Here is a 25,159-nt window from a genome sequence, read left to right on the forward strand (position 1 = left end):
ATTTTCAATTTAGACTTAAAATAATCCAATGTTTCAACCTGCCTAATATCAACTGGAATCGAGTTCCACAGACGAGGAGCACAACAGCAAAAGCTCCGGCTCCATCTGATTTATGAAGATTTTTTTAGAACTAAGTGACTAAAAGTTCTGCAATGTCCGGTTTCAAGGAACAAATAGGAATATACAGAGTTAGTAGTACTTCACTGTGATTGGCTGATTTAGCATGACTCAAGGCAGTTTTGTAGACAGATTTTCACTTCACCACATTTTACAGTTTATACAATAGTTCTATTTGATCAATAAGAATTGTCTTTTAAACCTTGAACTTTATTTGACTAATCTGCAAAATAAAAGCAGTAAAGAATAACGAAAGGGCAGTGATAATGTTGAGGGCCGCTTGCATGTTCTTTTTAAAAGTCTGTTTAAGAAAACTTCCGAACGACAGGAGGCCATTTGGCCCATCTAAGCTCGTCCGGTTCCTAGCAGCTGATTGATCTCAGAACTTTGTCAAGTTGGGTCTTAAAGGATCCAAGTATTTCTGCCTCAGTAACATGACATGTAACCCATTCCATACCCTCAACACTCTGTGTAAAGAAGCATCTCCTTCCCTCTGTCCTAAGTCTATTTCCAACTGTGTCCTCTGGTCCTGGTTTCTGTACTGTGTTTAAAGTAATGGTTTGGGTTAACTGTGCCCCTGTATAAACCACACCAAGGCTATGTGAATTCCAGCCACTCACCCGGTTGTCGTAGACCTTCTTGAGAGCTTCGTATCGGATGGACCCCTGGAAGATGACCCCCTGGAAGGTGTTGTTCTTGTCACTGGCCACCAGCTCCACACAGACCATCTCCCCCTCTCCCACAGTCATGTCCCCAAACACCTGCACAGCACAGACACATTACACAGTGGAGTCTCGCACACCAACAAGGGAAACTGATGAACTGGAATTTATAGGACAGTGCATTAAAAATTGACATCATCTATTGTTCAATAAATGTTCTAATGCAGCTGAATTAATATTAGTTTTTACTGGATCTTATTTTGGAATCGATCTTGTGTTCGTTCAAATCAAAGGACAAAAATACTTTTTGCATCACCCTATAGAATGAACTCATTTTGCTTCATAAAAACGAATGAAACCTGCTGAATAATATTACGTTAACATTTTGAATTGCATACCGCTTGTAGTTTTCCATGTTCTTAATGAAAAACTGAAAAATCTGACATTTCAAAATCAAACATGAAATACTGTACTACTATTATTTTGCGATATCATTTTGTAGTTTCTTTGATTACATGATGTTAAATACAAGTTCATATATATATACTTGTATTTAATTTTTAAAATTATATCTCAATAGTAAAATTCTAGGTGATGCAAAACTTTTGGCCATAGCTGTACATAGTTTTCCTTAACTAACTTGAGCATTCATAGACACTTTCAGCTTGGAGATAAACAACACATTTTTCTATGGAGAAAACCCTATCTTAAATTTTGCTTTGTGCATTTTTGTAATCTCAAAAACACAGAGAACACTGCACTTCAACAGCTATTAAAACCATGGCTTCAGTGACCATGGTTCTGATTTGGAAATGTGTAACGTTTTAATGAATCATTCCAACTTCATTGTGTGCAACATTTTGTGTCTACTATACCTATTCAAAAACATAAAAAAACACTGTCTGTCCTGATATTAAACTGCTTCTTTTTAACAGGAATCAAGGGTGTGTTCTGTGCCTTACCACGCCCCTGAACATACCTCCTCAAAGCTGTCGATCATGAAGAATATGTTTGGGAAGCTCATTTTGGATTCCTCACCCTTGCTGTCCATGGGGTTCTTACTAGGCGAGGCGAACACTTGCTGTGAACGAGAGACAGAAAAGACCTGGTTGAGACCGCACCTCAATCCTGAACATCCCCTGCCTGCCAGGCAGTCCTGGGCCTCTCCAGCAGTTTTGTCATGTGTTGATAATGGCCCCTTGCCCCCAAAACTGTCCCAAAGTGGGTCAAACACGCCCCTGCTTTACCGCCTCCCTTATAAAACGTTCCCATGGTTATACGTTTTATGCATAGCTTACCCTGGTTTCCCATGTTTATTACTATGCTTGTCCATACCTCACTATTCTTTACAATGCTTATCTACACTGTACCATGCTTTATTACACCTTGCAATGCTTTTACTGTGGGAAACCTCTATAAAAGGGTCAGGACCCAGAGATGTTTTTTTAATGGTATATTTTCCTATTAAATGAACTGGGCACACAGGGCTAACCAAGAGCAGTTTATTTTACAAGGTTTACTGAAATGTTTGTGCAGCAACTTGGTAGGTAATTCACCACATGATGTACATAATCCATATTGTGATCAATGAGATTTCTGCTTTAGTTCCTGGCTAGCTGTTGTAAACTGCTGATTGGAGCATCGTCACTGCAAGTGATAGCAGGGTGATGTGTGATGGATTGGCTGTTCCTGTATTTTATTATTTGTTTATTTAGCAGACGCCAAGGCGACTTACAAAGACTAGGGTGTGTGAGCTATACATCAGCTGCAGTCACTTACAACAATGTCTCACCCGAAAGACGGAGCACAAGGAGGTTAAGTGACTTGCTCAGGTTCACACAATGAGTCAGTGGCTGAGGTGGGATTTAAACCCGGGGACCTCCTGGTTACAAGCCCTTTTCTTTAACCACTGGGCCACACAGCCTCCTGTATCTCTGCTGTATTGAAACTTGGACTAGAATCAATGCAAAGCTCCCTCTGGAATCCCCAATGAAGGATTTGCTTAAATTGCCCTTTAATATAATGCTTTGTCGATTTGATTTCAAAGAGGGTCTGATCGTAAATGATCGACTGATGTCTGTCTTTGTGTTCTCTGTAAGAGGATATCATATCTGAGTTTCCTTCCCTGGAATATCATCTCATCGCTTTCTCCACCAGTACTAGGAGTCTCAGTGCCATGTCATGAACACTGGCTACCTGTGTGTAATAGAGGATTGATTTATTGAAGTATCTAGTAAACTGATATTACTGGTAACTGTATAATGTGCACAGTAATGTCCCCTCAAACATGAGTCACCAAAGCACATTTCCATGGTAAAACATAGATCCCTGAAAAGACTGAAAAAGGTTTAGCATGTAATTTAAATAACACAAGCAATTTAGGACCCTGATTATGAAGGTCATTGTCACACAGGTAAATAAGGCCACATGCATGGATTGTGAGAAATCTTTGACTGCCAGGACTAAAATAAAATAGGCAAATCCAATATGGATTTCTACTGCATTTACAAGTGAATACGTTGTGTGTAAGGTGTCTCTTACTGTGCAGATGTCATCTTGTGCAGTTTGGGTGAGCTGACCGTGAAGTGAAGCTGAGCAGTTCTGGCTGCACAAATGTTAAGAAAATGACGTTTCTTATACAATAAGACAGACCTTACACACAACGTATTCACTTACTGTAAACCACACAAATGAAGACTGTACTCAAGAATTGTTTTAAAACAAAGAACACTGTTATTTATTTAAAACACAATTTTCATTCCCCCTACCCAGGAGGTGAAATGGTTCAGTCCAAAATCAACTGCCACAGTCCCTTCTAGGCCTAGTGAGACTATTTATTAAAAACAAAAGTGCAGCCAGAGAAACGTGTGTTTTTAAAAGTTTGTAAACTAGTGTCAAGTTTATCAAAATTTAAAGAATAAGGGAAGTTAATAGGATGATCCATTTTACAAAAGGTATCAGGTATGTGTGTTATAAATTTTTTTTAAATTCTTTATCTTTGAACATTGGAATTAGGAGTGGTGTTCTACACCCCGGCTGATATCTGTACACAGGGTAAGATGTAAATACTTCACTTTGATTGGTTGATTTATCATATGCATAAGGACTGATGAAACAGAGAATGGACTGCCATCAAAAATAGAATCTCTTAGGCATGTGACTTCTGTGAAGTACTGTACAAGATGTCAAAACCTTACTTTATGACCTCAGTACAGGTATAAAACACATGACCTCTCACCTGTGACTTCTTTTTGTGAATATGGATGTCCCCTCCGTCCGACCTCGTGCACACCGCACACGTGACAACATAGTCCAGCTGGAAAATAGAAAAAGCCTCTTTCACTAAGCATGAATTCAACATTGTACTGAGCTATTCATCAATAATACTGAAGAAATGAGTCCTTAAATATCGGCAAGGGGAAAAGGGAGCACATTTCTCAAGAGTACAAACATCTTCTGCTTCACACTTCACACTTGGAAAGGTTGCTGCACAGTAATGCTGGCAGACTGAACTGCTTTTTAAATACAGGGTCCACTGCTAGGAGCCCTTAAAAACAACAGTACAGATTTCCTGTTTTATATTCTGTTCTTAAACTTCTAATATTTCAATTATGTCAAATTATTTCAAAAATATTAATTAAATTAACTTTTTAGTTATTACGTTTTGTAATGAAACATAAATGATATGTTTTGGTCAGTGATACCCTTGGCTGTCTGACGAGATTAGTCCATAATTAAATTACATTTTAAAAATAAATAAATAAATACAAATAAAAATAAAAAACATTTGGGGGCGGGGGGGGGGGGGGGGGGGGTTGGATAAGTTTTGTTGTTGTTGGTGGTTTTGTCCTGTTCAGTCCTCTGCTTTTGGGGGGAGGAGGACGTGGCTTTGTCTTAAGCAGTAAATAAAACACAACAAAAGGAAGTGTAGGTTACTTTGTTGGTTTTTTGGGGGACATTTAAGCAATAACTTTAGGCTGGCTGATACAAGGAAATAACTTCTGATTGGATAATCAAGGCTGTTTCAGGGATGGAAATAAGACTTCCATTGCATAGCAATTCAGTCCACTCCTGGTTTAACTATGAGTTTAATAAGACACACCTGAGCTTATTACCTATACACTGTGGCTAATCAAGCTTGTAGTAAGACCTAAAATAGATGAAACTGATATGCAATAGGAGTCTTATTTCCATCCCCGATGTTTATACTAGCAAGGGAGATGGTTTCTCTGAATTACACACAACCAGTCTTAGTGTTTTAGCATTTACTGGACACTCACTGAGTAGCTAAGCTTCCCCCATCAGAGTGGAGAGATGAAGTTCTGCTGGCCCGCAATCCTAACTGGGGCTTACAGAGTCCCAACTGAAATCCATTTCATCTCGATCTGATACTGATGAAGATGAATAAGTTCAATTTAACCCATTAAGTACCAAATACAATTTTCTTTGAAAATAGTCATAACTCAAGCTGTATTTATGTAATTAGATAAATTCTATAATCAATACGTTTCACAGAAAAAAAACCCCCATAATCCTTCGTTTTGGCTACAAACTGCTGCATCCTGTTTTGAGGACAGTCAAGTTAGATGTGCCCGTTATCAGACCAGTGAAATGTCATGCCGGCTATGAGGTTCAACTCATAGAAAATTGAGCTTTATCATCACTGTGGGCAGGAAAACACCAAGAAATGCATCATTTTTAGGCTTTAGTTTCTTATTTTATATTGAGGTGTCATAAAAGCATCTGAAGAGCTATATTTGCAGAATTAACTAACTTTTGCGGTTAACAAAACTAGGAGTAAGTTATCATAACAACATAATTGAAGAGAAAATTAAAACAACATGTAGATGCCAGTTAAAAATGCTCAAATGAGGACAATTAATTTTAAGTCAATCTCAGTAGCAGATGGATGTTCCTTCAGCTGCAATCCCTCTCTTACCTTCTGCAGAATGAGGTTCAGGTAGACGCTGTCCTCCCAGTCGATGTCTGGTTCTCCCAGTCCAGGAAGCTTTTTGGAATCCCTCCGATAAACCTCAACTTCAACCTGCCAGGAAAACAAGCACAGCTTAATGAACGAGGCTGTGGGACGAGAGAGAGGCCCGGGTCTCAGGTTCACAAGCACAGCTTAATGAACGTGGCTGTGGGACGAGAGGGAGGCCCGGGTCTCAGGTTCACAAGCACAGCTTAATGAACGTGGCTGTGGGACGAGAGGGAGGCCCGGGTCTCAGGTTCACTGGCACAGCTTAATGAACGAGGCTGTGGGACGAGAGGGGGTCCCGGGTCTCAGGTTCACTGGCACAGCTTAATGAACGAGGCTGTGGGACGAGAGGGAGGCCCGGGTCTTTTGCTTTCTTGCTCCATGGTCTAGCCATAAACTGCAGGGAGAACTGAAACTTACTGTCTTGATACCTTTAAAGGAGTTTAAACTAAAAATGTAAGTCTATGTAGCTGAGCGCACAATTGGCCGAGCGCCGCCCGGGTGGGGAGGGCTTAGCCTGCGGGCCTGCCTGTAAGCTGCCCAGAGCTGCGTGCTCCTCCGACGCTGTAGCTCTCAGGTGGCTGCATGGCGGGCCTGCAGAGTGAAAAGAAGCGGACAGCTGACAGCACACATTTCGGAGGATGTGTGTGTCCTGTCTTCATCTCTCCCGAGTCAGCGCAGGGGTGGCAGCGGTGAACTGGGTTGAAATAATAATAATAAAAAAAAAAAAGAAAGAATGCTCTAAAGAATTACAAAGTAGCCTGTCCTCACAGATTTTGATTTGAGAGTGAGTTCAGGATGTTAATCGTGCTCCTTCGCTACCCTACTGGCTTTGCATTACTTTGTACATATTTTGAGTGGTTTTATGTATTGCAGCCTGTCATTCATGCCAACATAATCAGACAATAACCCAGACGCTTACTCTGCTTTTTATTGGGTTAGAGATTTTATACGAAACTATCACCCCGAATGTCACATCAGTGTTCTGTGATGTTTCGGTCAAAATATGAACTCAGAGTACCTGGTAACTGGTTAAAAACTGCGTAGAGACGATTTGGAAAGATTCATCCTGACTACATACTTTCTGTATGCATTAACCTAAGGCAAATAATACACCATTAAAAAAAATTATAATCCTAAAATAAAAACTAAATGCTGATGTTAGCATTTTTGCTTTTCACAAACGGACCGAGTGGCCCATTTGGTGCAGAACTATAAATTAGGTTTTAAGAAAGGGGGACCAGTGTGTAACATCTGATGGAGCGGAGAACATCTTGTAGTAACCTTTCAGAATTAGAATTTACAACCCTTTCATTTATTCTAATCTTAACTGATCAGAAGTAGCAATGTTGAAGTGGTTAACGTCCAGAACACTTCTGGCTGCCATTTGCAACAGAAGGCTAGCTGCTTCACTTGAGTTATTGTATGGTAGAATAGCATGGCAGTGAACACAATAACAAAGCCTTCAGTGTAGTCCTGTACTGTGCATGAATAACACAACAGGATCCTTCTTCACTGGTACAGTTACAACACCTTCCAATCGGCTCAGTTCAGCCTCCTCCCTAGAAGTGTTGCCCTGGGGTCAGGTGTAAATGTAATGAATTGCTCACTCCAGACTTTCATTCAAGTGTCTCCACTGCTGGATGTGAACTAACACACAGAAGAGCCTCAACAGCAATCTCTGCTGTCGCTAAGCTGGAGGCCTTGCAGACGAAGGGTAAGCCATTTTAACTGGTGCACTCACTGAGCCAGCAGACCTACCAATGGATCATCTTCATAGGGGGAGAGCAAAAAACTGTTACAAGTCAAAGTTTGAGAAACAAAGTGGAAAATGTTTCAGCCAACACCTTCATTAGTCACAGCACTTCTACAGTACCTTACAAATATTTGAGGGTTTGATGCTGAATGGATGACAAACTCATGGTTAGGACTGTATTTTTTTCACAGTACAAAATGGCTTTTCACAGCATTTCATGCTCTAAAAATAAATATTTCAAGATATTTCATGATTAAACATATTTATTAAAAGCGGGAAACAAATAGCAGTCACATTCAAAATGAATCATTTTCTGTAGTTATTATACATGAAGGAATTGGAATTGGAATTGATATTTTAGAGACATACATATGGTTGTGATTTTTCAATTGCTTTCATTTGAAGCTAATTTAATTGACTAACAGTGAAGTAATGTGTTGCCACTGTGAGCAGCTCATTTTAACAGAATACTGCCAATTGCAATTTTGATCAATTATGTGCTGGAATTGGAATTGAAGAAAAGGGTTTGACCCCGACCATCGTCAGAGCTGATTTAGCAGGGGGCTGATTGTTCAAACTCCTGGCACCTCATCATTTCAATAATATTCCTGAATAAGGGGAGTTCTGAAACAAAGGACTGTGTGCCAGGCTAGTGTGAATCAGTATGGAGGGAGCTGAGTGAATTATATTTTAGAATAAAGCTGAAGATAATTGTAGGACACTGCGGCTCTCTGACACATCCTTGCTCAGCAGCACATTGCAGGGATGATGTCATCTCCCTGTGAGCCTGCTGTCCCCTTATAGCAGTTTTAATGAAAGGCGAAATCTTATTCACTGAGCCTGCCCGGAATACAGATCAGCACCTTGTGAGACAGAAGCAATTGTAAGTGCTTGTCTCTGAGCACTGCTGTGCTCCAGTCAATTGAAGAGGCTCAATCACTTTGTTCAGGGCTTCAGAAATGCTGTGAATTTGTGTGGTTTAGAAACCAGGCTGCTGCTGCTGCTGTTCAAGGAAACCAAGATTAAAAAGAACCCTTTGTTTTGTTTTCTTTTACTATTAATAGTAGTAGTAGTAGTAGTATTTAACCTTAAAAAAAACAGTTGCTGAACCTGAAACCTAAATTGAAAGCTTTTCATGTATTTCTCCCCATTTCTTTTCTAGCTCCCCTCTCAAGGGCAGAAGCCACAGGTGGTCGCGTGCTGTCTGTACAGACTCCCGGGGCGCTGGAAAAGGGTAAGACCTTGAAATGGCTTCACTTGTACTCTGTGCAAGTAACCTACTGCCAGATCACTGGATATTAGAATGGGGTTTCACCAAGCACTTTATTTACAGCATATATATTGTATGGATACATGTGTATGTGTGTGTATATATATATATATAGTTTTTGCTCAAAAGAGCCAACTTCCCAACGTTCCAGTATGTTTACATACCTTTGTAAAGGTACAGTGGAGGTACTATAATATATATATATATATATATATATATATATATATATATATATATATATATATATATATAGAACTGCAGTGTACAAAATTGAAAGCACATGAAAGAAAAGGTTTTTAAAAAATGTACACAAAAAGTTTAAAAGGTTAAAAAATCTTTTATTTTCAGGACGTTTCTGGCAAAAGCCCTTCTTCAGCTGTTTAAAAAGAAAAGTAAACACAGTCCAGTAAACTTGTTATTATTCAAGATATGTAATTATACAAAAATTCCATGGATGATTAGAATAGAATGTTCATTCCCAGAGGTTCCAAAGTTCCCAGTTTGAAGATAACCTTGCGTTCCTTTTGTTTCCGAGCAACATTTGTTCCATAGCACTGATTGATCACAGACTGTGATGTCTTCAGCAGTGTGATCATCACTGTTGAAGTGATGGGTTACTGGAAATGCAGTGGTGTTAATGCGAATGCTTCTTAAGTGTTCTACAAACCGGTCTGCTAAACGCCTTTTAGTTTCCCCAATATACAATTTGTTGCATTTCTTGCAGATAATGCAGTAGACTATTCCTTTAGAGGTACATGTAAAATGTTCATGAATGTTAACTAAAGATTGACTGCCTCTAATCTCTGTTTCAGAATGAATGTATTTACAGGTATTACATCGTGGTCTATTACATGGATATGTGCCTTGCAATGGTTCCCCAGAAGGACGAATAGCACTGTGTATCACATATTCTCATATTCTTTTCTCTTCTATATGACATCAAAGGGGGGGAGGGGGGGAGTCTTGAAAATAGGCACTGTAAAATGTTAAAGTTTTTTTGCACAACTGTCTGTATCTTTCTGTTGGTAGGGTGGTAAGTGAGGACCAGAGGGATTCTATCATCATGACTATGTTATTATTATGTTATTATTCAAGATACAGACAATTCTTGAAAAACAACAAGTTTACTGCACTGTTTACTTTTCTTTCTAAACAGCTGAAGAAGGGCTTTTGCTCTGCTCAGGGAGCTCTCTGCAATGTGCATTACTCAGCCAGGGACTGCTCTGTTCATATGCATTACTCAGGCAGGGAGCTCTCTGCAATGTGCATTACTCAGGCAGGGAGTGCTCTGTCCATGTGCATTACTCGGGCAGGGAGTTCTCTGTAATGTGCATTACTCAGGCAGGGAATTCTCTGTTCATGTGCTTTACTCAGGCAGGGAGCTCTCTGCAATGTGCATTACTCAGGCAGGGAGTGCTCTGTTCATGTGCATTACTCAGGCAGGGAGCTCTCTGCACTGTGTATTACTCAGGCAGGGAGTTCTCTGTTCATGTGCATTACTCAGGCAGGGAGCTCTCTGTTCATGTGCATTACTCAGGCAGGGAGCTCTCTGCAATGTGCATTACTCAGGCAGGGAGTGCTCTGTTCATGAGCATTACTCAGGCAGGGAGTTTTCTGTTCATGTGCATTACTCAGGCAGGGAGTTCTCTGTTCATGTGCATTACTCAGGCAGGGAGCTCTCTGTTCATGTGCATTACTCAGGCAGGGAGTTCTCTGTTCATGTGCATTACTCAGGCAGGGAGTTCTCTGTTCATGTGCATTACTCAGGCAGGGAGTTCTCTGTTCATGTGCATTACTCAGGCAGGGAGTTCTCTTTTCATGTGCATTACTCAGGCAGGGAGTGCTCTGTTCATGAGCATTACTCAGGCAGGGAGTTCTCTGTTCATGTGCATTACTCAGGCAGGGAGTTCTCTGTTCATGTGCATTACTCAGGCAGGGAGCTCTCTGTTCATGTGCATTACTCAGGCAGGGAGTTCTCTGTTCATGTGCATTACTCAGGCAGGGAGTTCTCTTTTCATGTGCATTACTCAGGCAGGGAGTTCTCTTTTCATGTGCATTACTCAGGCAGGGAGTGCTCTGTTCATGAGCATTACTCAGGCAGGGAGTTCTCTGTTCATGTGCATTACTCAGGCAGGGAGTTCTCTGTTCATGTGCATTACTCAGGCAGGGAGCTCTCTGTTCATGTGCATTACTCAGGCAGGGAGTTCTCTTTTCATGTGCATTACTCAGGCAGGGAGTTCTCTGTTCATGTGCATTACTCAGGCAGGGAGTTCTCTGTTCATGTGCATTACTCAGGCAGGGAGTTCTTTGTTCATGTGCATTACTCAGGCAGGGAGTTCTCTTTTCATGTGCATTACTCAGGCAGGGAGTTCTCTGTTCATGTGCATTACTCAGGCAGGGAGTTCTTTGTTCATGTGCATTACTCAGGCAGGGAGTTCTCTTTTCATGTGCATTACTCAGGCAGGGAGTTCTCTTTTCATGTGCATTACTCAGGCAGGGAGCTCTCTGTTCATGTGCATTACTCAGGCAGGGAGCTCTCTGTTCATGTGCATTACTCAGGCAGGGAGCTCTCTGTTCATGTGCATTACTCGGGCAGGGAGTTCTCTGCAATGTGCTTTACTCAGGCAGGGAGCTCTCTGCACTGTGCATTACTCAGGCAGGGAGTTCTCTGTCCATGTGCATTACTCAGGCAGGGAGTTCTCTGTAATGTGCATTACTCAGGCAGGGAATTCTCTGTTCATGTGCTTTACTCAGGCAGGGAGCTCTCTGCAATGTGCATTACTCAGGCAGGGAGTGCTCTGTTCATGTGCATTACTCAGGCAGGGAGCTCTCTGCACTGTGTATTACTCAGGCAGGGAGTTCTCTGTTCATATGCATTACTCAGGCAGGGAGCTCTCTGTTCATGTGCATTACTCAGGCAGGGAGTTCTCTGTTCATGTGCATTACTCAGGCAGGGAGTTCTTTGTTAATGTGCATTACTCAGGCAGGGAGTTCTCTGTTCATGTGCATTACTCAGGCAGGGAGTTCTCTGTTCATGTGCATTACTCAGGCAGGGAGTTCTCTTTTCATGTGCATTACTCAGGCAGGGAGTTCTCTGTTCATGTGCATTACTCAGGCAGGGAGTTCTCTGTTCATGTGCATTACTCAGGCAGGGAGTTCTCTGTTCATGTGCATTACTCAGGCAGGGAGTTCTCTGTTCATGTGCATTACTCAGGCAGGGAGCTCTCTGTTCATGTGCATTACTCAGGCAGGGAGCTCTCTGTTCATGTGCATTACTCAAGCAGGGAGTTCTCTGCAATGTGCTTTACTCAGGCAGGGAGCTCTCTGCACTGTGCATTACTCAGGAAGGGAGCTCAATGTTCATGTGCATTACTCAGGCAGGGAGTTCTCTGTTCATATGCATTACTCAGGCAGGGAGCTCTCTGCAATGTGCTTTACTCAGGCAGGGAGCTCTCTGCACTGTGCATTACTCAGGCAGGGAGTTCTCTGTTCATGTGCATTACTCAGGCAGGGAGTTCTCTGTTCATATGCATTACTCAGACAGGGAGTTCTCTGTTCATGTGCATTACTCAGGCAGGGAGTTCTCTGTTCATATGCATTACTCAGGCAGGGAGCTCTCTGCAATGTGCTTTACTCAGGCAGGGAGCTCTCTGCACTGTGCATTACTCAGGCAGGGAGTTCTCTGTTCATGTGCATTACTCAAGCAGGGAGTTCTCTGTTCATGTGCATTACTCAGGCAGGGAGTTCTCTGTTCATGTGCATTACTCAAGCAGGGAGTTCTCTGTTCATGTGCATTACTCAGGCAGGGAGTTCTCTAATATTATTATTATTATTATTATTATTATTATTATTATTATTATTATTATTATTTATTATTATTATTCTAGACAAATTTGTGTCTTTATGTCATAAACATACATAAAACAGATTTTTTTTCCCCTCAGCAATTGTTAATTTTTGCCTTATCCACACAGAACTGATACGCTCACAGTGTGCTTAAGAATGTCCAGTAGCTTCCACACAAGAAGGCGTGAAAACAAAAAGAAAAAAAAGGTCCCTACTTTACAGTATGTTGAACAACTTCATGAAGTTCAATTGGTTCTTAAGGTAGCATTAGCCCAAAAGATCCCAAGCCAGAACTCATGCACAAGTAATAAGTACAAAACTATGATTGAGGGTGCAGCTGTATGTGGTCAGTGTATGCTGCTAGAATGTTTTATTGCCTAAGAAAGGGGCAATCAAATGAACAGAACTCACCACACCTGACCTGGCACAAGTAGCTAAGCTTTGTGCGCAAGAGGTGTGGAGGCTGTATAAAACAGCAGCACTCGGAGGTGCACTTGAGAAGCATAAAGATCCTCCGTGAACACACACCAGTGCTGTGTCCGATGCTTCTTCCAAAAATTGGAAAATGACTACACTGTAAAACTGTGACTTTTGATTATTGAAATCAAAAAAGGAAACTTGTTCAATTCTGCTTAAATCCTTGTCGTGTGCGCTCCTTCACACAAAGAAATACATTAGTTCTCTCACTAAAGTCTAAGCATATGCACAAATACTTCACTAGCTCCTCCACAGTATCTCAACTGTGAGGGATATGCATCCCTGACAGGACAAATGGTCAACTGTACAAAGGTTTCACTACATTTGTACAGTCGGAACTTCTTAAGAAAAGTGTGCTAGCTACCCTTTCTGAATACTAGCTTTGACAACCTATAAAACGGATGGCTTCAATTACTGTATGCATTGGATTAAAATACATTCATTTAATACTTCTTGTGTATTATTTAACATCAGTGATGTAATCCTAAATCTGAAGGTACCGGAACCCCACTAAAATAGAGATTTTCTCAAACAAGAATTATTATACAAATTCACATTTTATTTGTGTACTGAACTTCTAGGTAATGCATGTATCTAATTTCTACAAGTATTTCCTTAAAGTGTCTTTCTCCATCTCGTCAGAATGCTTTACTTTATTTACGTGTCTGTGTGTCAGTGGCTTTGTTTGTGTCCACAGTCGTAGTCAATGCGCTGTTGCTGTCGTCTTCGTCAGCAGTTTTCGCCTTCTTAAAGAAGACGTTCCTAATGCTGTTTTCATTGCATCAAGGGGACTACTGATTGAATTGGACAGTTGTGTAGGAGATGCGAGTCCTGTAACTACATCACTGCTGCCTATAGAAAATAGAACAGGCACGGCGTTCCGGCTCCACTACTCCACTGTTTAACATGTGAATGCAGCAGCTGGGTGGCTGGGCTGAATATAATCTTTCCATTGTGACCCAGACATGGTACCAGGCCACTTAACATGACGTCGTTGTAAATCTCAAACAATGCAGCTAACTCGCAAAATACTGCTACTCACGCAAAATCAATCCCATCATCAGCACGTGAGAGATTTAGCACGCTCTGGGGATCCTTAATGTGTTCCTGCTACACATTGTGTGACTCAATTGAAAAGAGAAACTCTGCATTACATGCTCTGCTCTATGCTGAATTAACCAGCGTTACAATTTGACCCTATTGACATTATCGCGTACAGTATTGATCTTTTTCTACATGGCTATAAATGTTCCTTGCCTGAGGGCGCAACATGATCACTGGTCTCTCTTTTTTGTATTGCCCTGAATTGTGTTTGCTGCCTGTTTCTTTCTTCAATTACTTAGAACCGATTCTTCAAGTACAAATAGATTGCCCTAATGAGCTGGGGATCCAAATAATGCAGCCCTTGAACTCATTAGTTATACTGGGGTTTTCAGACTGGGGTGACTTTTTTTTTTTTAACATTGCTGAAAACAATTTAAAACAAAAATACAATGCAAAGATCCACCTTGGGGATACCAAGATTTTCCTGTTTTTCATTTTATTTCAGATTTGTATGCTCTTTATAATCACTCTGAGTGGCCCTGTGTTTCTTCTACATTGAGAAATCTTCAAGCAGCCTGTTTTGATCAGCTCAATTGAACTCACTGTAAACTGAAAGCTTTTCATTTATTTCCACCCTGAGATCTGCATTTCTTTTCTAGCTACTGTAAGATCTTGTACATTTAAATCATTTTAGTATTCTAATATACTTTTTAATAATCATTGTGAACTTTCTAGGACTGACTCTGTACTCAAGATAGGCTGGCAGGTATTCAAGGTAATATGGTACATTGAATGTTATCGGAATGTGAATCAGGAGAGACAATTGAAAAGTCAGCACAACCAGCTGCCGTCTCTTGCTTCTTCCCAGCCAGTATAGTGCCCGAGGACGATGCAAGTAAGGGGAAGAGCTAACTGAACAAAAAGACGGGACAGTGAAGCTTGGGTACCCATGGGAAACATCAGGACAGAGAGGGAGACTCCAGCTGCCCGACTTCCAGAGGGGAACAAGTAATATTTATTCTCTTTGACTCTTACGGCTTGATATAGTGTTGCTACTGAATCAGAAGTTAAGTAATGCAACTTGTGTTGACTACAATTGTGTTGGTGTCTGATTATTCCTAATACCTGTTAAATATACAGTGGCGAGGCTTGAAATCTTACACATCCCTCTCAAGGGCAGAAGCCACAGGTGGTAGTGTGCCGTCTGTATAGACTCCCGGAGCGCTGGAAAAGAGCAAGAACTTGAAATGGCTTCACTTGTCTTCTGGGCAGGTGACCTATTGATATTAGAATTAGGGATGTAAATATCATTACATAAAAAATCTGTTTCAACTATTTGATTTCTATCGGTTAACCGTTTAACCATTTAACCGTAGTTACATCGTCACACTAAATACCCTTTAAATAAATACCCTTTCCACATAGATTTAGTCTTTGTCATGCGTTGATATTTGTTTACCACACATAAAAAGAGGCCGCTTAGAGCACAAATCTTTAATTGCATCACGATTGTATCACATTGCCAATAGTATCTCCGTCATAGTTAATCTCCATCCACTACAGGGGATACTGGTTTCACATAAAATAAAACACCATTTAAAAAAAAAAATACATGTTACCATCCCATAAACTTAGTGTAGCAATCAACAACTCATTTTTCAAGATTCTTATGAATTAATGCTATGAATCCATTTTAAAAGCAAGTACGTAAAAGACAAGAATTTTTTTTCGTTGCTTGAAATGACCACAGATAAACTGCAACTTTAAAATAACAAACTGCCAACAACTACTGAACTAAAACACCTTTGTTTAAAAAAAAAAATAAACCACTATACTCGCCAAAGATTAACGAAAATGTCATCTGTTATCATAGAGCAGCGGTTCTCAAACTTTGCTGCACTGTGACCCGGTAGTTCTAGCAATAAAAATGACTATGCAATATTTTTTGCTGACAACAGACAACAAAAAAATTACAAAAAAATTACAAATGCTTCTAGGCTGCCACGGTTTACAAAGACAGCTTCTTGATCCAGTTTTCGATTTTGTCAGTGAGAGAAAAGACAAATATATCTTGTCCTTGGAGTGATGTGTTAAGAATATTTAAGCGATCAAAAATATCCGCCAGGAAACCATGCAAAGCAAGCCATTTAGCACAAGCTTTTCGGGTTCTTTTTTTTTTTTTTTTTTTACTGCTGATCAGGTCCTTGTTGTCAGCACTTCTTTTGGCTGCAGTGCCACTCGATTCCCCTTCATTACTCCCGTTTCCAACACTTTCCATCAGAAAACTTTCCATTGTTTGATATTTATAAGGCAACTTTTTGAACTCCCTTCACAACAAAAATCAGAGACTACAGAAGTTGGTTGCTAGGTAACCAGTTCAGAACTTTCAGACAAACGCAGGTAGGACGAGGGACTCATTGGGAGTACAATTGATTAAAAAGTGGCAATAATAATAATAATAATAATAATAATAATAATAATAATAATAATAATAATAATAAATTAACGTATCTGCTTCTTAAACTAAAATGTTTTTATTTTTGTTTCACAAGTATTCGACACATAACTTCGTTTTGACCGCTCCATCTTTACTCTCCTCCCTTTTCTCTTTTGACGCCAGCTGCTGTGCTCCATGTACTAACACCGGAAATCGACAGCTTGAGACTAGTTTGATAGATGTTTTCAGTCGACTAATCATGCCTAACCCGACATCATGTTTTACCAAATAAAAAAGTTAGAGGCAAAGGAGTTGCAGAGTTTAGAGGCAGTGCGTAAAGAGCACATGTTTTGTTGGATATTTACTTTTGAAACACAAAATGCCGGACACATTTGATCAATTTGTATTACACGTTGACTGTTATGTAAAAACGGTATGCATTTATTTTATCGGTTAACCGTTTAACCTATTATTACATCCCCAATTAGGAATGGGTTTTCACCAAACACTTAGCATATACTGCCTGTGTGTGTGTGTGTGTGTGTGTGTGTATATAAAATAATAAATGAAGACTCCCTTACAACTAATGCTACTTTTTCTGTTGACTACAACGTAAAGCCATCTTGAGGTCACCCCTGTATTCAACATTAAGGCCACAATCTGCAGGCCCAGATGTATCAGACCCCTGTTAGATTAGACCTCTCTCATAAGACCAACATGTTGTAAACGACCAAACTTCTTTTTTGAAAACAAACATCTGAAAAACAAAATCGGTAATTCTGGGGGGGGGGGCAAAGTTGTGCTAATTGGGCCTGTTTACAACGAGATAGCGTGCTGGGGTTTGTCAACCTCCTTTTCATTTTTCTATGTAAGAAATTACATAGAATCTAAAATCAAAATAGGATCAAATGGAAATCCGAAAACACACAGCACAGCCCTATACATGAGCCTAAATCTCACTTTCAAATCTATGGTACGTTTTCTTTAGAGCATAGATGTATAAAATATTTAAACAGGGCATAAGCAACATTAACAGTTTCTTCCACAAGTCAATCCCTCCTTGAGGTCTCCCTGTCTTTTCATTTCTATTTCCAACTGCTGTGGCAAACACATCCATGCAATGTAATCCTGTGATTTTGATAAAGTCACTGGACAACGATGAACTATCAATCAAAAATTAATGAATGCTCCGCGATTAAATCACATAGCAACCGTCACCGACTTCCGTGATCCAGGTTAGATTATTATTATTTGTTTATTTAGCAGACGCCTTTATCCAAGGCGACTTACAGAGACTAGGGTGTGTGAACTATGCATCAGCTGCAGATTCACTTACAATTACGTCTCAGCCGAAAGACGGAGCACAAGGAGGTTAAATGACTTGCTCAGGGTCACACAATGAGTCAGTGGCTGAGGTGGGATTTGAACTGGGGACCTCTTGGTTACAGGGCTGTTTCTTTAACCACTGGACCACACTGCCTCCTAGAAAAGAATCAGGTCTATGCATGTTATAGATCAGGCTTTTTTTCTGTCAAGTTCAGTCAATTCTCAATGTGTTCTCATTTCACTACCTGGTTCGACACAGAGGTTTAATAAGCTATGACAGCATTTCTATTGCTGTTTATTTTTCTGACAAGCAAAAAAAAATGTGGGCAAGTGGTTTAGATTCTCTGGAAGCAACAAATACAGATATATTTGCTACTTCATTGTCTGTTCTGCCCCCACTCAGAAGTAGCCTTGTGACATTTACAGTGTGAGGTAGGATCTAAAGATGTGAATATTTCAGAATCTGCAGCTGGTGCCCTCTGCTTTAAGAATAAGGTGGCCAAGAGCAGCGTTGTCATGGAAATGAGACAGGCTCATTGGATGAGGCCTAGCTTTTAATAAGCCACTTGTGTCTGTGCTGTTTAGTAAACATTACCCAGCAATGCTATATCGAATTACAACAACATGAATGTACCAGCTTTACATTTTTTTTTTTTTTTAACGTATTCTCATTTTGTTGATCAATAATGAACATTTCTGTACTGTGGGTTGTCGAGTGAAAACGAGTGAAAACGAGACATGTTGTGTTTGAATTGAAAGTGATGGTCTCGAGGAGTTGAATGGGTCAAAGTTCAAGTATATTTTCCTCTAGAGGAATTATCACTTTGACGTCACTACTGTGGTATTATGCCTTTTATTTAATGGCTCAGGATGCAAATATAACCTTCATCCATCCTACTGTAAAATAATTCATAAATTATTTTAATATGAATCCTTTTCATAACAATATAGCTTGACATCTGTCCCTTTGAAACACTGTGAGCTAGAATAACTTTTAACTCATGAAGTACCAAATTAAGCTGTATTTATGTAATTTGATACATTAAAAAATAAGTGTTATAATGACAATATAGGTTACAGAGAACATTTAAATAACAGGTAGATCCTGTCCTCAAATTAATACGATGGCACATAATGGGGTAAGCATTGGACACCTTTAATAATCTGCAATACAACAATACCAGCCCTGGTTTGAGACCCGAGAGTAAAGTTCTGCTATCCTTGTCTTGCTAAGATCTGTTAGGGTGTGTGCTTGCCTGCGAGCTGTGGAGCAACTTACACAGAGTTCCAAACCCAGCCTCAAGTCTGCTGTGCTACCCAACACAGAGATACAAATTGTGATTCCTCTCCAGTAAAAACAAGCATTCATGGCTTTGAAAAAAGTACCACAATCCCCCCACCTGCCTTCCTACAAAAGCCTTTCAGAAATCTACCTGTCCAGCCAAACAACCCATGCATCTTGTGTGACAGCGTGATGAACACTGAGAGGCGAAGGGAATCGAAAAAGTGTCATGAGAGACAAGGCCTGTGGAAAGATAAACTCCCCAAAACAAGGCAGGATGCTAATGGGACCAGCAACAGAAACAGCTACAGAGTTCTTCATATTCTCTTGGCATAGGGGTCTATTTTATTATCTAAACAGGGATGGACTTAAGCACTGCCACCTGGTAACTCTCTTTGTTAGTAGGTTCAAATTGTAGGTTTTTTTTATTGTCCCAGTATCTCTTTGTCATGTTTGCAATCATTCTGATAGGTTCATATTGAAATGGATTTTCAAGTGCGGTTGCGCTATTTTTTAATAAACACAAAAAACCAAAACGAAATAAACACCTAGCTCTTTTTTGAGCAATAACTAAAACACAGGACAGGAACCTAAACTATAAAAAGGACAGCTAAGCTGTTTCCCTGTAATGCAAACCAAACAAAATAAACACTGTTTTAACAACACAACACTAACAGGATTCACTCTATCTTACTTTCTTTTTCTTGTACGCCTGCACACACTCGCAAGCGGGCTCTTCACACAGCAGCCCTGTGCAGACTGACTGCCCTCTTTAAATACCCTGCACCTGGTTCTAATTTATAATTCCTACCAGGTGCAGGGGATAATTAACAATAAAACAATGAACACAAATGTGCATACACACATGTTTTCTGCAGGGAGGATTTCGACCGTCTCCCTGCTATCTTACTATATATATATATATATATTATATACAGTACTCCCTCGCTATAAGGCTCTCGGTTATAACGTGCCTCGGATACAACGCTTCTACAGCATGTCCCCCAATTCCCTATACTTGTGATTCATGCAATATTTCTACAGTAAATACAGTACCGGTGTTGTTCAAACTGTAAACAACTTCTCTGTCTAACTTCCATTTCTGTCTCTCCCTTTTGAAAAATAGCACTTCTTGCATAATAACAAATTGAACCTTTGCTTAATCCCTAGGGGAGACCAGCCAGGGTATGGAGCCCCTTCTCATCCACTTTGATGCGTGCTACAGATTCATTTTGAGTAAATATTAACAGGAGACTTGCAGAATACATACTTATATATCCAGAGACTTTTTAAATGGTAAACATGAATGGCTTTCTGTTACTACTCGGGCTATAGAGGCATACAGAACTATTACAAAATCCAAATCCATATTAGGCTGATTCCAGTTACATTGCATGGCACTGGACAGGCGGGTAATATTGCTTCTCTGTAAGTGGCGGTAAGCCACTAGTAATTCATTCAATTTATGTTTTTAAATGTCATGCTAAAATGATTACTTCACAGGAGGATAGACAAACTGCCTAAATATTTAATAGGATTGATTTAAATGAACAGATTTCTAAATACAATAGACAATGGAATACACATAAATAACAAAAGTGTATTGATACAATACAGCCTCTTGCCTGCTGGACTTAGCGTGCCGATCGGAGACCCCCGCATGTACCAGCCTAGAGGCAGCTGTAGAGGCGGGGAAGGAAGTGGGGTAGCACTAGGAAAGTGACGTAGAGCTCTCCTCCTCCAAACGAGGCATCAGGCATCATTTAAAGTAGTTGTACCTAACAAAATGTATGTATTTATTTATTTATAGGTAATGTGTAATATAATAATAGATTGATTAATTTAAATTCAAATACTACTTCTGTTTGTTTCTTTGAATTGTAATGTACCTGGCTCCGGAATTAAAGTTCTGCTGAATTGCTTCCTTTTTATTAAATACCGTATTCGCTCGAGTAAAAGTCGACATTGAGTAAAAGTCGAGTCCCCCATTGCGAGGGCGAGATTCGGGTATAATTTTTTCTTTTAATTTTTTCATTTGTTATTGAAAGAGATGATAAGTTTAGTATAACAGAAAACAAAATGTAACTCCTGAAATCGAAACTGTTGTTGGAGTGCACTACAGGTGTTAGTTTTCCTAAATATATGTATTAGATATCCTTATGACGTTTGAGTGGCAGCTTTGCAAAAACAACAGTTTTATAAGCACTTCTACGACATAAGTGGGTTTTTACTCGTGTATTAGTCGACCCCCCCAACTTCAGGATTGTGTTTTGGGGTAAAATTTCACGACTTATACTCGAGCAAATACGGTAGATACGTTTCATATGTACAAAATGGTATATAATAATTTTGTTGTTCATTTAAGTTTAGCAAATTAAGTTGATAGGATGTACTTGATTTTTGGATGCCTTAGCCACTTTGTTTGGAAAATATTTTATGTAAAGTTGGTTAGTGAGGTGGTCTTGAAATCTAAACGCTACATTCATGTTGTATACAGTGCATTTTTATACACAAAGGCAGTGTGTAACACTTGTTTATTAGACTACACTATTCTGCTGCTAAAACGGCTACGAGATTTAGCTGCCAAAAAAAGGACCAGCAGACTGAGGCAAATGAAAGTACAGAATTATTCAGACCACCAAAACCTTAGCTGGAGCATTGTGTGCTTTAAATTGTTGCAGTTAAACAAATTAAAACAGTCGCCTTGTTCTTGATTTTTCTTCTATTTCGTCAGTAAGGGCTGGAGATCCTGTCTGTTATTGAGCAGCTAAGAACTTTTATTTTATTCATTTCAATTACAATGCCTTAACAGCAAGTATTGAAGTATTGAAACATTTTACTGAATTTCTGAAGTTTAATGTTTTCTAAAGTTCTGTAATGTGTCAAAGTTTTACTGAATTGCATTAATTTAATGATTTGTAAAGCTTTGTATTTTTGTATGCGTAATGTGATAGACTAGGTTACTAACTATACATCAGCAGGTACTTGTGTACTAAGTACTTGTGTGTGTTAACTTTATTATATACATTATTAAAAGGTACAGTAATTTGTTATTAATACCTGTTTGATTATCCATACAAATCGATTATGCGAACTAGTATCGTTCTCAGTTAGTTCGGATAATTGACTCTCTACTGAAATCTAACATGAAATACTGTACTGCTATTATGGCTTCCGGTACTTTTGCGATGATTTTGTCGTTTATTTGATTACATGATGTTAAATGAAAAGATCTACATTGTGTTCCTATAGTTTTTTTTCTTTAATTATGTCTCAATCCTAAAATTCTAGGTGATGTGAAACTTTTGGCCATAGCTGTATGTGGGCAGTGTATGCTGCTAGCGTGTTTTATTGCCTGAGAAAGGGGCAATAAAATTAGCAGAACTGACCTGGTGCAAGTAAGAGTTGTATGATCAAGACAATGCTGACACACAAGAGATAAGCCAGCAAATAAGCTTTGTATGCACAGGGGTGCAGACTGTATAAAACAGCAGGGACTTGGAGGTGCATTTGAGAAGCATCAGGATCTCCCATGAACACACACCAGCGCTGTGTCCGATGCTTCTTCCAGTAATTGAGATCATTGCTTAACTTCTGTTAATAAATAATAGCCTCATTATTGTGTCTAATGATAATGATTACGCTTTAAAACTGTGACTTTTGATTATTGGAAACAATACCGGAAACCTGTTAAATTCTGCTTAAATCCTTGCTGTGTGCACTCCTTCACAAAGAGAAATACATAAATAATTGAGTTTCTTTACAGTGTCACCTACTGGGGTTTAATGCCCATCTGACTGAACACTGACTGTCCTTGTGCATGTTCTGAAAATGCAGCTGGTACCATTTCATTAATGTGTCTGAGGAAGTTTCACTGAAGCAGCACAGTGCAGCAAGCGTCACTGGATGAGAGAACCCACACCTCATTAGATTAGCCTACCTGTCAATCTCCATTAATACTTTATTGATGGGGTATCATTTGAGGATATTACATTTGCATATTTATCTCTCGATCCTCAATACAGTCAAATTGAATTCCTCACCACAATTCCCTGCTAAACCGGTAATGAATTAGTAAGTGCTGTTTGGTAGCTACAGTATATCTGAAAAACAAAACATGCCCTGTTGCACTTTGTAATGCAAATTTCATTTTAAAATTCATGTGGTCTTATATTGAAATAAGTGACCAAGATGGTGCAAACATGAAGTCTGTATTTCAAGTGGTGTCTGGGAAAGGTGCATCACTATTAAAACACATAGTTCAAAAATGATATTTTAATTGGACAACATACCCATGATGGAACTTGACAGAGAGAATTATCAAATGTACTCAATTTGAAAACAAGTGTGTGGTTTTTATCATCTTCAAATGAAAAAGCTTTAGAAGGTCAAAGATCATGCCACCAGTGTATTTTGCTGTTTTCGATTTTATACAAATATGGAGCCTGTATCTCAAATGGTTGCCAAGATATGTCTGGCGATTTTAACAAATTTGAACACAAAATGATTTAGGCCTATTTTTATTGGCATTTATTGATTTCTAATATACATTTAAAATACATTTTAAAAAGCTGATACAATCTGTACAGGCATAGTTGTCTTTTCCTGTTCTCATGATATATGAATATGAAAGAGCCGGGGGAAAAAAAAAAAGTAGATTTTAGGTAGTGTTGCCATTTGAACATGATTGCCAGCTCTGTCATTAGAAGATGAATGGCGGTCGGAAGATCAAAAACTGCACTGGGAGCATCTCCAAAATCTGATGTTTAAGGACAGATTTTCTGCTAACATCTTCTTTCAAGTTTAATAAGAAAGCCACACACTCACCCTTCCCTAAACCTTATTTTCACGTAGGAAACTCCTGTTTAGAACTGGAGTAGGCACATTCCGGACCAGGTCTTTGCTCCAGTCATTACATACAGTAATTCTATCTATTAAACCTGTAATGGAATGGTACTGTGCCATATGTGTGCCATTTGTTTGTAGAACTGTACACTGCGACTGTGCAATACTGTGAAATAAGAGGAATGGTTTGCTGAAAAAGCCCTGTCTGGCCACTTTATTAGTTGGGGTGTGTGCTTCAAGTGAGAAGCACTTTGAATACCTATGAAGGACCAGACCAGACAAATTCAGCTGGGATCGGCTGCTGTCCTATATTTCCAGCTAAAAAAAGATCTGGCTCCAACATCACACGCCTTCAGATTTGCTATTCAGAATGTCCTGCACCCAGTCCTGGGTTTTACCCTCAATTAGGTTTATTTAAAATTGCAGCACACATATGAGTAATCAATAAGGCTGCATTTGTTTCACAGTTATCCAGTGAAAATTCCCATTTCTGACAGAATAATGTCAATATCTATATTTTTTAATCACTTAAAAATAAATATAGCAAATGTTTGCCTTACTGACGCACTACCTGTTACCCTGCATTTAGGAACCTGGCAGCCGGTTTAGTTTGCTTCCAGTAAATGATTGAACACACACTGCATAGAGCTGCACGATTTCTTTAAAATGTCTTCAACAAAAAAGCTACATTAAAGATGGGAAATATTTCTGCTAAAGACCACTCTGCAGTACAAGAAGGGGACATGTTGTTTTTTACATTTATTTATGTTTTTATTGTGTTTGATTATTCACTGATGGGGAAAATAGAATGTTTTTAAAAAGGTGGCCAGAAAAACATTCAGGTAAGCATTTAAAATATTTAGGAACATTTGTTGTTAGTAACTCTAGAGAAAATGCTCAATTTTGAATGTGACAATGCTTAGATAAATATTATGTTTATTTGTGAAATACCTTGAAGTGCCTATTTTTAGACTGTGAAATGTCATGAAATAAGCCATTGTTTACCAAGAAAAAAAACACAGTACTAATAAATCAATCAATCACCATTGAACTGTACATCTTATCCTGTGTGTACCGGAGGTGTCATTCCGTGCATAGAAAATGCAACACATTTCTAAA

General features: G+C 39.3%; 1 protein-coding gene across 2 annotated transcripts in view; it reads right to left on the reverse strand.

Moving 5' to 3' along the window:
• The window catches only part of LOC117419843 (uncharacterized protein KIAA0930 homolog), a 71,419-nt gene that overhangs the window by 10,446 nt on the left and 35,814 nt on the right, over positions 1–25,159 (reverse strand). For both annotated transcript variants that reach the window (XM_034033112.3, XM_058986404.1), the window contains 4 exons: positions 5,719–5,823; positions 4,018–4,095; positions 1,759–1,860; positions 738–878 (listed from right to left, as the gene is read on the reverse strand). In XM_034033112.3, coding sequence (XP_033889003.1) covers positions 738–878; positions 1,759–1,860; positions 4,018–4,095; positions 5,719–5,823 — 426 coding nt within the window. The remainder of the gene's footprint in view (positions 1–737; positions 879–1,758; positions 1,861–4,017; positions 4,096–5,718; positions 5,824–25,159) is intronic.

This window comes from Acipenser ruthenus, chromosome 14, assembly GCF_902713425.1.
Source record: "Acipenser ruthenus chromosome 14, fAciRut3.2 maternal haplotype, whole genome shotgun sequence".
Lineage (NCBI taxonomy): Eukaryota > Metazoa > Chordata > Actinopteri > Acipenseriformes > Acipenseridae > Acipenser > Acipenser ruthenus.